Raw genomic sequence first — 19931 nt, forward strand, 5'->3', positions numbered from 1 at the left:
ATCAAAAGAACAATTGGAAAAAGCTAGACTAGAATATGATTTATTCTTAACAGAATCATCAGATAAGACACTACGCAGATCAAAACACATGTTCTACATGAAATCAAACAAACCTAATACCCTTCTAGCACGCGTGCTGAAATCTATTGACAGACAATCAAACCCAATCAGACTTAAACTATGAAATAACACTTAAATGAGTAATCCTCTTAAAATCGTTCAAAAATTCCATAAATATTTATCATAATTATATTCAGATTTAAAGGAATTCAACCAGTCTGATGCTGATAACTTCTTCTCTAAAATAAATCTTACTAAACTTACACACACAAAAAAAATCTTGCTGGAAGAAAGCATAACATCAGCAGAAGTTTTGAAAACCATAAAAGAATGGAAAATAAACAAAAGGCCTGGCCCAGATGGATATTCAGCCTTATATTATATAACATTTTCTGAAACTCTTTCACCTATATTAGAGGAAGCATTCAACACTCTAATAGGCTTATTTAGACGTGAATCATTATTATCTATTATTTGCATGATCCCCAAACCCCACTCAGATAATACATCTTGCACAAACTTCTGTCCTATTTCCTCTTAAATCAAGACATTAAAATCTTAGCAAAAATCATAGCTACCCGCCTTAACAAGATAATTGGTAAAATCATTCATAATGACCAAGTAGGATTTATGTCAACAAGGCAAGCAAATGATAATGTATGTCAAGCAACCCTCTTGGCATACATAGCTAAAAAAATATGAATTCCTACATGCTTTCTATCTCTTGACATAAGAAAAGCCTTTGATTCAGTAACCTGGCCATATTTACATTACACTCTCCAGAAATGGGGATTTGGCACCCACTTCACTAGTTGTATAACAGCTCTTTATAACAAACTCCAAGCCTACGTAAAATATGCAGGATATAAATCGGAACAATTTAATATAGAAAGAGGCACTTGACAGGGTTGCCCACTTTCCCCCTTAATATTTGCCCTTTTAATAGAACCTTTAGCTCAATACCTTAGATTAGAGCCAACAGTCACTGAAATAGAACTAGGTAGAATTCATCATAAACTCAGCTTATTTGCTGACGATATTTTATTGTTTCTGTCATCTCCCCAAGTTTCAAATCTAATTCCTATTCTCAACATATTTGCTGCCAAATCAGGGCTACAGATAAACTCCAAAAAATGTATAGCATTAAATATATCACTTTGAATGAATGAATGAAATACTTGTATAGCGCACAATGCGAACTGAATCGCCTCAAGGCGCTGTCAACAATAGAACTAACCTCAGCAAAAGTAGCACTCCCTTTCACATGGGCAGCGAGATCAATTCCATTTTTTGGCATTCACCTTACACCCTCTTTATCAGACTTATACTCTGCTAATTACCCTAACATTTTAAAACACATTACAAACCTAATGAACAGTTGGTCCCACCTTCCCATCTCCTGGTTGGGGAAAATAAATGTTGTTAAAATTTAAAGTTTACCCAAACTACTATATTTATTTAGAGTATTACTGATTGCAGTCCCCACTCACTACTTACGTATTATCCAGAAAAGAGTATCTAATTTTATTTGGGGATCTTCACAACCGCATATCCCTCTCAAAAGATTATACTTACCTAAAAATTTAGGTGGTCTGGGAGTACCGAATTTTGACACTTACTATACTTACTAGTTTAATTAAATATCACGCCACTCAGGAAATTATTTTATGGGTATTGATAGAGGCTTGTGATTGTGATCCTTTATCGATCTCCAGTATATTATGGTTACATTCCAAAAATCGTCTTGGCTTAAGTAATCCTATTACTAAACATTACTTATCCCTCTGGAACAGACTTAAATTCAAATATAAATTGCAATCTTCACACAACCCCCTCCTCTCCTTCAAAAATCCAACATTTTACCCAGCATGGATTTATCCTCTCTCTTTTAAAGCATGGTCTTCTTTAGGTATGCTGAACTTCCACAACTTTGTTAACTTGTCATCTTTTATCCCTTTTCCATCTCTCTGCAAAGCACACGGTATTCCTCAATCGGAATTGTTCCGATACTTACAAATAAAAAATTTCTTCACACCTAATACCATTTATGATGTACCTTTGACCCACTTAACCAGTTTTGAATCCACATGCAAGAATGACCCACATGCTAGAGCACGAATTTCCTCCCTCTACTCTCAATTACTAATAAACTCTGATAAAGATATACCTACTTATGTGCGAAAATGGGATGAGGATTTGCAATACACTCTAGACGAGGCAGAGTGGATTAAAATTTTGTCCACAATTAAATCTTCCTCCCCTAATGTACTAGCCATGGAAACCAACTATAAGGTACTAACTCGGTGGTACTTAGTACCTGACAAAATCGCTAAATTTACCCCTGGATACTCAGATCACTGTTTTCGGGGCTGTTTGGAAAAAGGTACACATAAACACATTTGGTGGTCCTGTCCAATAGTACAGACATTTTGGAAAGAAATATTTACATATGCCTCCAAAATGTTCAATATTATCCTTCATCCTAACCCTACAACGACACTACTATGCCTAAAACGAGAGTGTCTAACTTATGCCCAATTTAAACTATTTGTGTTTTTGCTCACAGCAGCAAAACAAACTGTGGCGAAAGCTTGGAAAACCCCCTCTTTAGAGTTGGCCGAGACCAAACAAAGAATGAATAATTTTATGATACATGCTAAAATGGCTGCTATTGAACAAAACCAAATACCTAAATTTCGTAAACTATGGCAGCCTTGGTTAGAACATTTCTTACCATTATCATTCAATGATATTGTTTTATGGCCATGGTAGATGATTTAAACTCATGCTAACAATACTGGTTGGCCTGTGACTTCTGGATCAACCCGATGGACCCCTCTTTTTTATTTTACCTTTTTCACTCTTCACTCTTTATCTTATTCTTCCTCTCTCTACTCTGTCTCTCTTTACACCTTATGATTTAGCTATACCTTCGGTTACAAAGAAAAGACATCATTAGTAATGTAACATATTTCATTATATCAAGATTATTCAGGAAATCTTTATTCAGTTTTTTCATACTCTTAAATATTACATAATATTTGAATGTCTTCATTAGGGATGAGCCGAACACACCCCGGTTCGGTTCGCACCAGAACTTTCGAACGGACCCCACGTTCGTTACGAACGTTAGAACCCCATTGAAGTCCCATTGAGCACTGATTTTAATGACGATTAAAGTGAAAAAAAAAAGTGAAATATTCCTTTAAATATGGTGCCTGGGGGGTGTCTGTAGTATGCCTGTGAAGTGCCACGTGTTTCCCGTGTTTAGAACAGTCCCTGCACAAAATGACATTAAACGGAAATAACACCATTTAAAACTGCTTGCGGTTTTAATGTTATATCTGGTTCCTGCAATATGGTTGAAAATCATTGAGAAAAATGGCATGGGTAGCCCTCCCTGCCCATTACCAGCCTATTTGGGTCTTGTACGCATATTAAGGGGAACCCTGTACCCATATTAAAAAAAGGAAATGCGTGTGGCCCCCAGGCCCTATATACTCAGAACAGCAGTATACAGGCGGTGCAAACAAGACAGGGACTGTGTAGGTTTGTTGTGTTAAGTTGAATCTGTTTGTAATTTTCAACTGGTACATTTTTAAAGTGTAGCTCCAGTCAAAAAAACAATTTTTAAGCTTTTTGGAAAACATAGGGAAGGGTTATCACCCCTGTATAATTTGTTTTGTCGTCCATCTTTTTTCATCTCACTTGCTGTTGTCTCCTTCCGTTTGCAAGTAGGAGATGTTTGTAAATTGGATGTTTGAAAGTAGGGGCCTGCCCTATATGCTCTGCAGAAATGGCGGAACAAGGTGTTGGTTTTGCTACAACATTGTAAGCCCTCAAAGTGACTCTTGGTGGGCGCTGGAGCGCCCTGCTGTGAACGATTATATCAAGAATTGTAATTACATGCCATTGTTGAACAGTGGTAGAAAAATTGACCTTTGGTGGTTGTGGTGCTGGTGCCACAATACTATAAGTCCTCACCGTTACTCTGGGTGGGCACAGGAAGGGGCCCTCCTGTGAAATATTATATCAAGAATTGTATTTACATGTCCCTGTTAAACAGGGGCAGAAAAATTTGGCCTTAGGCACTGCTGCTGGTGCCACCACACTGCAACCTCTTCCATATACTCTAGTTTTTTTGCTGGAATTAGCCCTGCTGCAAAGCATTGCATCAAAAATTGTACTTAAACGCCCCTGTTAAACAGGGGCAGAAAAATTGGGCCTTAGGCTGAGGTGAATATCGCGGTGTATACTGCGGTCAGGGCACGCAGACAATAACCAGAAAACAGCAGAGATAAAGGGGTATATACAGATGTATACTGTGCTGTGCTGGAGGCACACACAACTTCCAATAACTCCTGCAGATGGCAATTGGGCTCAAATAGAGAACAGCTATGTAGGTGGATTATAGCGGTATGTACTGGGTACAGAGCACGCAGACAGCACGCACTCCTAACACTACTGACTGCAAGCTCTATTATTAAAGATAGATCACTAGCTATATAGGTGAGGTGAATATAGTGGTGTATACTGCGGTCAGGGCACAGACAATAACCACTACACAAGAGCAAGATAGGAAATCAGCCAAAAACGATCGGTGTGTAACTGTGTTGAAGGTACACAGAACACCCACTGCTTCAGATGCCAACACACTACACGAGGCCGCCTCAAAGGCGGCCTTATATAGTTTGGGGGCGTGCACTACACAGCCTGAGCTATGATTGGCCACAGGCATCCTGCCTGTGGCCAATCATGGCTCTCCTCGCTGCTGGCACTGCGATTGGCCAAGCATGCGGGGTCACAGTGCATGCTTGGCCAATCATGAGCCAGCAATGCACTGCGCCATCGCAGTGCATTGTGGGCCGTGCGCGCCACACGAATTTTGACGCGAACAGACCAAGAGTTCGGATTTCGCCGAACGGACGAACAGCCAATGTTCGAGTCGAACGTACGTTCGACTCGAACACGAAGCTCATCCCTAGTCTTCATCAGTATTGATTTAGTTCATAATTGTTAACTAATTACTTAAATTTTTCACAATGCTTTACCTCACGATCAATTCTATAATTGTAAGCAGATATGATTACTACATAAATATTCTGAAATGTACAATACTCAATATTAATTTATTGTACATAATTTCATTGAACTTAATAAAGTATTTTTTGACAAGGAAAAAAAAAAAGTTCATCAAGTCCAACCTGTGTACAGACAGTTCATTCAGAATATCTCTAATTATTAATTAAAAAAATAGCAGCAGTGAAAAAATGGGAGGAGGAAATAGGGAATGTGTTGACAGAGAAGGAATGGGAAGGGATATATGGAAGAATACATAAACTATCGGTAGCAATCAAGGACCAAGAAAAAAACGATAAAGTTGCAATAAGATGGTATAGAAGCCCAGTAGTAATGAATAGAATAAATAAAAGGAACCCTGAAACCTGTTGGAGATGCAAAATAGAAAAGGGTACTTTAGAACACATATGGTATAGCTGTTACAAGTTAAGAGATTTTTGGGGTAAGATAACAGAAATATATCAGGGAGTGACAGGTACTAGGATAAAGATAGATATAATGATAGTACTATTCTCTCTCACACCTAAATCATTAACACAGAAAGAGATAGAGTTTTTGCACTGTATGACTACAGCTGCAAAAGTTGTAGTAGCGCGAAAATGGAAAAAGGAAAATGCTCCATTAATAATAGAGTGGAAATGTGAAATGAGTGAAACACACTATATGGAGAAGCAAATAAGAGAAGAAGGATATGTGGAGAATCCGATTTCAAAGCATTGGAACAAGTGGGAGGAGTTTTGCACCTCAGGGAACCTTAAGGAATATTTGTAAGTGAGGAAGTGAGGAAGTGAGGAGCGATGGGGTAGGTGGGAGGGATGAGGGCTGATTTTTATATATATATATATATATATATATATATATATATATATATATATATATATATATATATATATATAATTTTTTTTTTTTTGATGGATGTTAGGTATGTTGATGGATGTTTTGTATGTTTTATAATTATAAAGAAATAATAAAGAAAGATTTGAAACAGAATATCTCTAATGTAAGAGGAGGCTCTGATGTGAAGGTGTACTGTGATGTAAAAGAGGACTTCTGATGTGCATAGGGGGCTTCTGCTATAAGTTTTCATTGCTTTGTTTCCTGGTTTCTTAGTAGTTACTGCCTATTTTGCAGAGTTTTTCTGTAAGGTAGGCTGAAAAGCATATATAAGGAAAGAGTTGCATTGTCTTGAGTGTTGTACATGTTTGTTAGACTAAAGTTTTATTTAACCACGCCCCTCTAAGACCCACCCACTGTTAGTGCAATCTGGCTACCAGTGGCGGCTGGTGAAGTTTTAGGATGGGGGCGCAAGACCAGGCCCCCTCAGATTTGGCCCATCCCACTTCTCACAAGCCACACCCCTTATCGAATTAACATCATATACCAGGCTGCACATTATACACAGGGCTCTACTAAAGCAGATGAATCATGCTTATCTTGTGTATAACCACATCAGGCACCTTTTCTGCAACCTGTAAATCGCACATATCTGCATTCTGCAACCTGTAAATCACACATATCTGCATTCTGTAAATCGCACATAACTGCATTCTGCAACCTGTAAATCGCACATATCTGCATTCTGTAAATCACATTCTGTAAATCGCACATATCTGCATTCTGTAAATCGCATTCTGTAAATCGCACATATCTGCATTCTGTAAATAGCACATATCTACAACCTGTAAATCACACATATCTGCATTCTGCAACCTGTAAATTGCCCATATCTGCATTCTGCAACATGTAAATCGCACATATCTGCATTAATTGCACATATCTACAATCTGTAAATTGCATATATCTACAACATGCAAATCACACATATCTGCATTCTGTAAATCGCATTCTGTAAATCGAACATATCTGCATTCTGTAAATCACACATCTGCATTTTGTAAATTGCACATATCTACAACATGCAAATCGCACATATCTACAACATGCAAATCACATATATCTACAACCTGTAAATAGCACATATCTGAATTCTGTAAATCGCATTCTGTAAATTGCACATATCTACAACCTGTAAATCATACATATCTACAACCTATAAATTGCACATATCTACAACATGCAAATCGCACATATCTACAACCTGTAAATTGCACATATCTACAACCTTTAAATCGCACATATCTACAACCTATAAATCGCACATATCTGCATTCTGTAAATCGCATTCTGTAAATTGCACATATCTACAACCTGTAAATCGCACATATCTACAACCTGTAAATAGCACATATCTACAACATGCAAATTGCACATATCAACAACATGCAAATCGCACATATCTACAACATGTAAATTGCACATATCTACAACCTGTAAATCGCACATATCTACAACCTGCAAATCGCACATATCTACAACATATAAATCGCACATATCTACAACCTATAAACCCTCAGATTTGGCCCATCACACTTCTCACAAGCCACACCCCTTATCGAATTAACATCATATACCAGGCTGCACATTATACACAGGGCTCTACTAAAGCAGATGAATCATACTTATCTTGTGTATAACCACATCAGGCACCTTTTCTGCAACCTGTAAATCGCACATATCTGCATTCTGCAACCTGTAAATCACACATATCTGCATTCTGTAAATCGCACATAACTGCATTCTGCAACCTGTAAATCGCACATATCTTCATTCTGTAAATCACATTCTGTAAATCGCACATATCTGCATTCTGTAAATCGCATTCTGTAAATCGCACATATCTGCATTTTGTAAATAGCACATATCTACAACCTGTAAATCACACATATTTGCATTCTGCAACCTGTAAATTACCCATATCTGCATTCTGCAACATGTAAATCGCACATATCTGCATTCTGTAAATTGCACATATCTACAATCTGTAAATTGCATATATCTACAACATGCAAATCACACATATCTGCATTCTGTAAATCGCATTCTGTAAATCGAACATATCTGCATTCTGTAAATCACACATCTGCATTTTGTAAATTGCACATATCTACAACATGCAAATCGCACATATCTACAACATGCAAATCACATATATCTACAACCTGTAAATAGCACATATCTGAATTCTGTAAATCGCATTCTGTAAATTGCACATATCTACAACCTGTAAATCATACATATCTACAACCTATAAATTGCACATATCTACAACATGCAAATCGCACATATCTACAACCTGTAAATTGCACATATCTACAACCTATAAATTGCACATATCTACAACCTGAAAATCGCACATATCTACAACTTGCAAATCGCACATATCTACAACCTGTAAATCGCACATATCTACAACATGTAAATCGCACATATCTACAACATGCAAATCGCACATATCTTCAACCTGTAAATCGCACATATCTACAACATGTAAATCGCACATATCTACAACATGCAAATCGCACATATCTACAACCTGTAAATTGCACATATCTACAACATGTAAATAGCACGTATCTACAACCTGTAAATTGCCCATATCTACAACCTGTAAATCGCACATATCTACAACATGCAAATTGCCCATATCTACAACCTGTAAATTTCCCATATCTACAACCTGTAAATCGCACATATCTACAACATGCAAATCACACATATCTACAACATGTAAATCGCACATATCTACAACCTGTAAATAGCACATATCTACAACCTGTAAATAGCACATATCTGCATTCTGTAAATCGCATTCTGTAAATTGCACATATCTACAACCTGTAAATCATACATATCTACAACCTGTAAATTGCACATATCTACAACATGCAAATCGCATATATCTACAACCTGTAAATTGCACATATCTACAACCTATAAATCGCACATATCTACAACATGCAAATTGCACATATCTACAACCTGTGAATAGTACATATCTGCATTCTGTAAATTGCATTCTGTAAATCGCACATATCTACCACCTGTAAATCGCATATAGCTACAACCTGCAAATCGCATATATCTACAACATGTAAATCGCACATATCTACAACATGTAAATCGCACATATCTACAACATGCAAATTGCCCATATCTACAACATCTAAATCGCACATATCTACAACATGTAAATCGCACATATCTACAACATGTAAATCGCACATATCTACAACATGCAAATTGCACATATCAACAACATGCAAATCGCACATATCTACAACATGTAAATTGCACATATCTACAACCTGTAAATCGCACATATCTACAACCTGCAAATCGCACACATCTACAACATATAAATCGCACATATCTACAACCTATAAATCGCACATATCAAAAACCTGTAAATTGCACATATCTACAACATTCAAATCGCACATATCTACAACATGCAAATCGCACATATCTACAAATTCTGTAAATTTCACATATCTACAAATTCTGTAAATTTCACATATCTACAACCTGTAAATCGCACATATCTACAACCTGTAAATTGCACATATCTACAACCTATAAATCGCACATATCTACAACCTGTAAATTGCCCATATCTACAACATGCAAATCGCACATATCTACAACATGCAAATCGCACATATCTACAACCTATAAATCGCACATATCTACAACCTGTAAATTGCACATATCTACAACCTATAAATCGCACATATCTACAACCTGTAAATTGCACATATCTACAACATGCAAATCGCACATATCTACAACCTGCAAATCGCACATATCTACAACCTGTAAATCGCACATATCTACAAGCTATAAATCGCACATATCTACAACCTGTAAGTTGCACATATCTACAACCTATAAATCGCACATATCTACAACCTGTAAATTGCACATATCTACAACATGCAAATCGCACATATCTACAACCTGCAAATCGCACATATCTACAACCTGTAAATCGCACATATCTACAACCTATAAATCGCACATATCTACAACTTATATATCGCACATATCAACAACCTGTAAATCGCACATATCTACAACCTGTAAATTGCACATATCTACAACCTGTAAATCTTGTTGGGGGGGGCAGGTATGGGGGTTAATGCTGCCGACCACCGATAATAACCCTTTTTTTTAAATCTTGTTTGGGGGGTATGCTGCGTTTTTTTAAAAAAATCTTGTTGGGGGGGTATGCTGCGGTGGTCCAAACAAGATTTAAAAAAAGAAGGGTTATTATCGGTGGTCGGCAGCATTAACTCCCATACCTGCCCCCCCAAACAAGATTAAAAAAAAGGGTTATTATCGGTGGTCGGCAGCATACCCCCCCTTATTATTAATAACCCTTTTTTTAAAGCTTCTTTGGGGGGGGTGTATGCTGCCGGTCACTGATAACACTATTTCTTTAAATCTTGTTTAGCAGGGGGTGGGGGGGTTGGGGTATGCTGCCGAGTGCAACCATCATAAGATAGATCGATGTGGAGGGGGTACCGGCGGCTGGGTGGAATAAACGATTAAGATTGTTTAAGCTGCCATGCGGCAGCCCCTTACCTGTTCCTCTCAGGCGGGCAGAATAGAGAAGTGCCGTGCCAATGTCACTTCCTTGAGCGACGTCGGAAGCACCGCCCACTGCTCCCTCAAGTGCAAGTCTATGCACTTGCTCGGCCAGTCAAATGTGCCGGAAGCTGTGGTGCGATCGGCTGCGCCACAAAGCGCTGTTTTTTTGGGCAAATGAAGCACCTCGTCTGCAATCTTGTGATTGCATAGACGTGGCGCTTCCTATATTGCACTGCGCCCGGCGCCAGTGCTCATAGGGAGGGAAATTTGAAAAAAACATTTTTTTTTCTTAAAGGGACATGTTTAAAAAAAATATATTTATTTTTTACTTTTTTTTTACTACATGGGGGGGGGGGGCAGTGCCTGGGCACCCGAGCGCCCCCTATGGACGGTCCTCCACTGCTAGCTACCACTATAATTTGGTGTCGCAGCCTGAGCACATACTGTTCTTTTTAATGGCAGGGCAAGGTGGGAGCGGTATTTAAAACGTACATGTATAGGTGGCTGCTGTGTGGCATGTCTCTCCTGTTGCAGGTCCACAGTAGTGACCAACTTGTCTAGAGGTCTAGAGGTTCACATACTTTTTTCCACCTGCACTGTGAATGTTTACATGGTGTGTTCAATAAAAACATGGTAACATTTAATTCTTTGTGTGTTATTAGTTTAAGCAGACTGTGATTGTTTATTGTTGTGACTGATGAAGATCAAATCACATTTTATGACCAATTTGTGCAGAAATCCATATCATTCCAAAAGGGTTCACATACTTTTTTTGCAACTGTATGACTTGATGGGTGATATTGGATGAATGTGACAAGTTACAAAGCTCCAGCCCCTTTACTCAAAGTATCTCTCTTCCAACAGTCTTGTCATAGGGTAGAATTCTGTCCTGTCCTGATATGTATAAGTGGCGAGTAAATGCACTGGTATTCCTACAGGGGGGCAGAAATGCCAATAATGAGCTTCAGTCTTTTGTCAACTGTACAGCTTATATGTGCTGAGTGGACACTTGCTTTGTCCTGTCCTGGTGCCAGTAAAGTGTTGATGCAGAGGTGGAGAGGTCTGATATGGTGCTTAACACTCTACAAGAATCCTGTCTATGGAAAGTCTGGTTTGGAAGACTGGCACTTTCACAATTTCACAAAGGTTTACAGGAGTACTTGTAAAATGTGGGTAATCCATTTCTATGTGTGCATTTTTTTTAACATCAGTTTGATAATAAATCCTGAAGGTCAACAATTATTCATTGTGGTTTAAAATGAGAATATTGGTTTTACAGATATGAATAGGCTTTCAGTATCTAAAAAAATATATAAATTAATTACAAAGAAGAAATTCAACTCTGTAATAGTGTTTCCTCTCATCTAAATAGTCTGACAACTAAGGTTTCAGTTTTTTGGCTCATTTAAATAGAGCTGATGATACAAGATTATTGGTGATCTAAGTGCGAGGTATGACAAAGGTGCAGTCTGCAGTATCTGCATCAAGGGGAGAACAGAAAACACATATTGCTCCCTTGCTCATTCTAAGTTTATCACACTGGCATATTCATGAACTCTTAACAGAGAATAATTCCATGTTCATGACCACTTAGGCTGGGTTCACTTATATGTGGCCATGGTTTCAGTGCGGCAGTCCGGTGTGTTTCTGTTCACCAAATTAGGTGCAATTCAGGTGCAGATTTTTACCTGAAATCACACCTGAAGGGGTCCCAAAAATGCACCAAATCCTTTTCAAAACCACACCGCTGCCCGCCCTGCACATGTGTGAACCGGCGCTATTGAAAGTTGTGAATTGGATGTGGTTAAAAACACATCCAATTCTCATATATGTGAATCCAGCCTAACAGCGTAACTAAGTGCTAAAAAGAATTGAGAACAGGCAGGCTCTTCATTGCAAAAGAGAAATATGCAGCCTCTATTCTGCAATAAAATATACCTACCTGCCTGTTCGCAATCCTCTGAAAAATGTACATATAGTTGTGCATGCACAGCTCCGTTTACATTTCTGCCACAGGGTCAGTGTGTCCTGGGTTAAGTGGTATAAAATTTTGCAAAACAAAACCAACCATACACTCTATGTATTGCTTAATAATATTGGAGATGACATTGGGGTTGATTTACTAAAGGAAAATCCACTTTGCACTCTAAGTGCACTTGGAAGTACAGTCGCTGTAGATCTGAGGGGGATATGCAAGGAAAATAAAAAACAGCATTTCTGATTGCACATGATTGGATAATAGAAATCAGCAGAGCTTCCCCGTCATTTTGATCTTCCCCTCAGATCTACAGTGACTGCACATCCAAGTGCACTTGTAGTGCAAAGTGGATTTGCCTTTAGTAAACAAACCCCAGTGTGTTACAGATCTCTGCATAGGCCCCCTTTACACTGATGGAGCGATCGGGTCCACCAGTCAGTTTTTCAGGCAGACCCGATTGGACCATCCATTGCTCTCTATGGAGCGGCAGATGTCAGCAGACATGTGTCCACTGACACCCACGGGCATCCGATCCTGTCCACTAAAAACAGATGGATGGGGATTCCCTATCTGTCCAACAGATCGGATGACAGTCAAATGGAAACAGACAGGTGGTCCATTTCCATCCGACCACCCCATAGAGAAGAGCAGGCTGTGTCCGTGTCTGCTCTGCATAGAGGAGCGGACACAGATCTGTCATCCGCCTATTCAATGGGGATTAGTAGACAGATTCCTCGCTGAGCAGGTGGATCCACTTGACAGAATCCACCTCGTCTGAAAAGGGCCTTAAAATGTAGGATTTAGAACAAATTTGTTACAATATGTCTTACCTTTTACAGCACTGAAAACAGCCCTTAAATCTTTGTATAATCGGTTACCTTCATTCTGAAATAAGAATTGTTGTTACTTTTCTTAATTTAAAGAACTACTAAAAGGATGTACTACAGAGAACAGACAGCACTGGATACATCACTTAATAATACCACTACTGTATGTGTGCCCTGCAGACCAGCCCACATAAAGCTAAAATACCCAATGGCTTTCTCTAAACCTGAAGTCTAATTTCTCCTACTGCAACACAGGGGGGGTTATTTTACGAAAGGCAAATACACTTTGTACTGCAAGTGCACTTGAAAGTGAAGTTGCTCTAAATCTGAGGGGTAGATCTGAAATGAGTGGAAGCTCTGCTAATTTTATCATCCAATCGTGTGCAAGCTAAAATGCTGTTTTTTATTTTCCTTGCATGTCCCCCTCGGATCTACAGTGACTTTACTTTCAAGTGCACGTGCAGTGCAAAGTGGATTTTCCTTTAGTAAATAACCCCCAGGAAGTCTTAAGCCACATACATAGGGTGAGACAATCAGACGATCCGTTTTTTTTTTTGTTTTTTTTGCATGCTAGTCTCACATTGCAAACCAATAGGTTACCAAAGTTAGAAAAATTCTTGCACAACACAATACAAATTTGGAAGTGTTGTAATGTGTTGTATTGTATTGTAATGTATTCTTTCTTTCTGATTATGTGTGGTCTTGGTCTTCTGATTTTTTTCGGACAAATACTCTACTGCTTAAACTAAAATAGTTTGTGCTGGTATCATACGAGAAATTTTTTCATGTTTGTCCCTTTGGATAATTTAGCATCAACTGTCGTGATCGCTTCTTGAAAGCAGCGTACTAACAATCAGGTTATTGGATGATAGCTTCAAAAGCGTTATTTTTCGTCTGATTTTCTCATTGTGTGTGTACTAGGCACTATTCTCACTAATGTATTCTTTGTAAGTAAAATAAATGTTTCAGCATAGAGAGTGATGCCTGACAATAGTTATGTCATTGAGATGTTGGCAACTCAAGTACAGATATGTAGTCACCAGATCATTTAAGGGGCTTATGTATAACAAGTCTCCTAACAAGGAAAAATACAGTATTGCTTTGTGTAACAACCAGTCAGCTTTCAACAGTGATTTTAGCTGTGCAGAGGTGAAAATGAAGCAATGGAGTTGATTTAGTAAAGACCCAGAGATTAGTGAATGTGGTGAAGCTCTGCTGATTTCCATCATCCAGTCACAATCACAATTTTTTTTATTGTCCTTTCACCTGATTGGGTATTCTTTACAAAGTGAATCCTTACCACATTCACTAAACTCTGGGGAAAATTATTTGCAATTGCATGTGGAAGGGAACAGTCTATTTGCCCCTAGTAAATCAACTCCAGGTATTCTGATTGGTTTCCACATTCAATAAAAAATAAACCCCTAATAAATCTATGAAGCTAGTGGGTCCACCTATTATTAAAATATCTATTTTGAGTGTATTGATCTTTTAAACGTATATTCAAAATTGGAAATTGAAATTAACCACTTCCCACCCGGCCAATGCATATATACGGCCGGGTGGGAGCCGTCTACTCCTGATAGGACGTTCAGGAACGTCCTTCAGGAGTAGCGGGATCGCGCGCGCGCGCGCCCGCGCAGCGGCGCGATCCCGATGTGCTCGTGTCACCCGGACACGGCACATCTCAGATCGGCAGGAGGGCTCTGTGATTGGCCCTCCTGATCACATGACGGCCGTGTCCAATCACGGCCGTCATGTGATGTAAACAAACAGCCGGTTGCTAGGCAATCGGCTCTCCTCTCCTCACACGGAAGTCACCGCTGAGGAGAGGAGAGCAGAACGCTGCAGCCGGCTGATGATCAGTGAGTATGGGCTGCTTTTTACAGCTTTTTACTCACTGATCATCAGTGTAGTGTAAACACACAACACACCACACAGTACAAACACAGTCCCCACATATGTCCCCAAAACACACATGTCCCCAAAACATACATGTCCCCAAATAATAAAAACACATGTCCCTAATAATAAAAACATGTCCCCCACATATGTCCCACTAAAATCACATGTCCCAATGATTATCTGCACACATATGTACGTGATCACCTGCACACATATGTACATGATCATTTGCGTACATATGTCCGTGATTACACAAACCAATTATTATACACTTAACGGAATTTTTTTTACCAAAAACATGTAGCAGAATACATTTTGGCTTAAATTTATGACAAAATTTGATTTTATTGGATTTCTTTTCAAATAGAAAAAAGAAAATATGTTTTTTTTTCCAAATTTCCGCTATTTTTGCGCTTATATCGCAAAAAAAAAAAAACGGAGTCGTGAATAAATAACACCAAAATAAAGCTCTATTTGTGCGAACAAAATGATAACAATTTCATTTGGGTACAGTGTAGCATGACCGCGCAATTGTCACTGAAAGCGCTAGAGCGCTGAAAGCTGAAAATTGGGCTGGGAAGGAAGGGGGTGAAAGTGCCCTGTATTGTAGTGGTTAAACAACCTTTTATGATAAACAGCGCTCAGTGTTATTAGCAGTCAGCTTTTTATGTCTTTTTGCATTTTAACCCTTACCTGCTGCTTGTTAAACTCATAAGAACATTGCTCAAACATCTCATCTTTGGTTTCTATGGTTCGTCCAAGTTTTTGAAGGACCTAAAAGTAAAATAATGCCAAAAAAATACGATGATTAGACATTCTTAATTGGCAATAAATGTTCCAAATGCACTACAACACATTTTGCTGGATATTTTTTCAACATTTATGTAATATAAAGAACTGAAAAGCAGGGCCGCACCAAGTGGGTGCTATAGCACCCCAAAAATATTTTTTGAGACCAGGGCAGCCCATAGGTTATAGGCAGTCATCTGCTACCAAAACGGAGCTGCAGTCATCTGCTACCAAAACAGAGCTGCTTTGACTTTGTCCGATGGGTACAGTGCAGCAAAACATTCTTTGCCTTGTGATTATTCTGCTGTGGCTAGCAGCATTTAGGTACCTTCTATCAGCCTGCAGCTTCTTCCCGGGCTGATCAAGATGGTGGGCATGGTGGGGGTGGCCAAATTCCCCCACATACACAGGTGCCCTGTTTGGCTAAAAATGGGAGAGGACTGGGAAAAGTCCTTATATAGAGATAGATAGATAGATAGACATTTAAGCAGGCCTGCGCTTTGATCTAGACCTGTTTGTCTTGATCTGGGGGCTGGGAGTGGTTAGAATATCAGTGGGTGTGACCACCTGTGCTCTAGTTCTGAGGCGCCTCCCCTGTTTCCTGGGAGAATGTTCTGGAAGAGGGGCAGGGTCTAGAACTGGAGTGGCAGGCAGCTCATGTGGGAGCCCTGACCAATCCCCGACTGGTATTGGCAGGGGACGGGCCTTCTATATAAGATGAGTTAACATGCCACTGGGGGGAGTTGTCAGCCAGGTGAAGTGGAGAATGGAATACTAGACAGCAGGGTCATTGATGAGGAACTCCTGGAGCAGAGGGGCAGGTGAAGCTGTCTGAACATATGGTCATTTAAGTTCTCCATCAAGGACTCAGGGCAGAGAAAGGTTGGCAAGTGTACCACAGTGGAGGTCTGGATGTGCCAGGAAGTCTATGAGGGAACACCACTTCTACACGGTCATAAGTGAAGCACTCATCATTACACGGTCAATGATGACGAGTCCTGATCAGAGGAGAGAGTATGGGGAGTTGTGTCAAATCGATGTGGCCTGGGGGCACAGGATTTGCAAGCAGGTCTAGCTGGAAACAGTAGCCCACTGCTCAGTATGTGCTTTTTAACTACTAGGCCTCCGGGGAAAGGTACTGCAGACCACTGGCCTAGTAGCAGCGAGCTATCAGAGTCTGCAAGAGAAACTATTCAGAGTGGGTCCTTTTTGCTTAAAGAAGAAGATGTGACACTACACTAATAACTACACGATACGTTTGTGCAGGAGAGAATTTCTGGGAACATCACCCTTACACGGTCAAGAGTGATGTCTTCATCCTTACACGGTCATGGGTAAGGAAGTTCTGGAAGCAATAGTCTGCGGGAGTTAAGTAGAGGAGGAGCAATAGTCTGCATGGTGATGCAGGGAAAAGACTGTAGTTGTTGAAACATGTACATCAATCCTTCAGACTTAAACTATGTGCTAATCTGTAAAAAATCTCTAAATATGATGGCAAAGTGAACTATTCTATGGGCCTCCCATATACCCCTTTACCCCAACCAAGTTGTACCCCCAATAAACAAAACAAAGCAAAAGACCATTCATTCATTGTTTCTGCAAGATATATATGGGGGTCTGGCAGCGGGGGGATATGGTGGATGTTTGTTACTAGTGGCAACTACACCGCTACATATATACAGTGTCTCACAAAAGTGAGTACACACCTCACATTTTGTAAATATTTTATTATATCTTTTCATGTGACAACACTGAAGAAATCTCACTTTGCTACAATGTAGAGTAGTGAGTGTACAGCTTGTATAACAGTGTAAATTTGCTGTCTCCTTAAAATAACTCAGTACACAGCCATTAAAGTGGTTGTAACCCTCCCCCACAACTTTGTCCCATGTAAATCAGCATAAAAAACTCTAATGAACACTGCTTGTAGATATCTCCTTACTTGCTTAGTATTGTTGTAATCCTTCTTGTTCTTTAGAAAAACGTCACTGAGCATGCCCAGATCTCCCCTGATTTACGGTACACTCTCTATGTCTTATCTATCTGTTATCAGTACTTCCTACGGCACACAGCACTGAACTCCCACACCATGTGACCATGTGACATGACATACAGTGTAAACCAGGGAATGGGACAGCAGTACTGCAGTTTTATCAGCTGAAGCTGATAGGACTCACACAGGCAAACACTGGGTAATCAGCACAAGTAAATACTATGAAATAAAACAAGTCAGCTATGAACAGGAAAGCAGGGTTGCCATATAAACATTGGATTGAGAAGGAGGCTTGGTTAAAAGTACAGGAAGTGCTCAAGGTAAGGGCGGAAATACACTCCACTGTGGACTCAGAAAACAATAGTTAAGATGGCGCTGCCTAACCCCTGGAAACAAGTTTTTTTTTTAAGTTTCTTTAAACAGTAAGTAATATGCAATTTGGGCTGGATTACAGTGGCTATACTTTGATAATTACTTATTATAATGGACTAAATGAAAAGAAGCATCAGAGTGGGAGAGTTTACTTCCTCTTTAATATCTAAACCGCTGGCAATAGTCATAACAAACATAACATGGTTGTTATTTTACCAGGTGGAATCTTCATGGCCTCTTCACATGAGCACAGAGGTCCATACAGTACGAATTAGATATTTGCGTATGTTCCTAGTGCAGCCTGGAGCTGCAGGCAGGCAACATATGTAAATAATGCAAACACAGTGGATGTATGGACTCACCCACACAGCCTAGTTTGAAAGAAATGCCTGGGACGGGTATAGAGGGGCTTGTGAATGGCTGTGTATTGGCACCAAGAGCACAAGTCCCTTTCATGCTTCTTCCTACCAGAACCACAACCCCCCTTGCTTGAGGCTTTAACCCTCTGGCATCTTTTGTCGATCTCCATGCCGAGTCCTTCTCACAACATGCCTGGCTTTTTACCTTCCCAAGGAAGGGATGTCCACACAAATAGATTGCTGCACTTTACCAATGTTAATTTAAGATGGTATTTACAGTCACATCAAATAGACATGCTATCCAGGGTCACTTGACAGAATTTTTTCATTCACATGCTGTATAGTGGACGATCCACAGCAGTCATCTGTGAATGCAGCACACAGTATATTCTTAGTAAACCATATTTCCTGACTCAGTCTCTCTCCATTCTGGAGTCATTAGTACTCACTCAGAGGGCTCTGACTTGCTTTAGGCTGGCTGTATTCAGCTCACTGCGCCTTACAGATGATCTCCTGAGACAGGATCACTGCAGTCACCTCTGGCTTGAGTATTCTTCTTCCATAGCCTCAGAGGACAGCCTCACTTCAGGGAACACTTGCAACCTGCCCTAGCTTCCATCACCATAAGCTACAGGATAATAACAGCTGGCTCTTCTGGGTGCAGGTCTACTTCTCACTGTCCTCCAGCCTTATCCAGGGCCTCCACTTAACCGACTACATCTTCATACTGGTGGGGTCTCTGCCTCCCACACCCCAACTGCAATAGGGCTCCTCCCAACCTGGCTTTTATGTGGGCACTGACTCACCCATTACATTACTAAGGGAGGTCATGGCTAAAAGGGGCCTAGAACCTGATTACACTATTCTGTCACCACACACTATTCTGGAACAGAGCCACCTAGTGGCAAACTAGCTAATTGTACCTGTTTACATGGGTGTGTGGCCCTGAATGCAGGTGGTGTGTGTAAATAAACCTCTCATTAATGCTCTATAGGCCTTTGCGCCCGTGTAAAACAAGCCTTAATCAATTAGTTGTGCCTAGAGTAGGGATGAGCCGAACACCCCCCAGTTTGGTTAGC

The 19931-nt window shown here is 39.8% G+C and overlaps 1 protein-coding gene across 4 annotated transcripts in view; it reads right to left on the reverse strand.

Moving 5' to 3' along the window:
• The window catches only part of BIN2 (bridging integrator 2), a 117822-nt gene that overhangs the window by 75199 nt on the left and 22692 nt on the right, over positions 1 to 19931 (reverse strand). For all 4 annotated transcript variants that reach the window (XM_077483691.1, XM_077483690.1, XM_077483689.1 and 1 more), the window contains exons 2-3: positions 16033 to 16113; positions 13438 to 13492 (exon numbers count right to left, since the gene is read on the reverse strand). In XM_077483691.1, the coding sequence (XP_077339817.1) occupies positions 13438 to 13492; positions 16033 to 16113 (136 nt within the window). The remainder of the gene's footprint in view (positions 1 to 13437; positions 13493 to 16032; positions 16114 to 19931) is intronic.

Source organism: Lithobates pipiens, unplaced genomic scaffold (genome assembly GCF_037356315.1).
Source record: "Lithobates pipiens isolate NorthernLeopardFrog02 unplaced genomic scaffold, aLitPip1_a1.2 Scaffold_16, whole genome shotgun sequence".
In the NCBI taxonomy this organism is placed as follows: domain Eukaryota; kingdom Metazoa; phylum Chordata; class Amphibia; order Anura; family Ranidae; genus Lithobates; species Lithobates pipiens.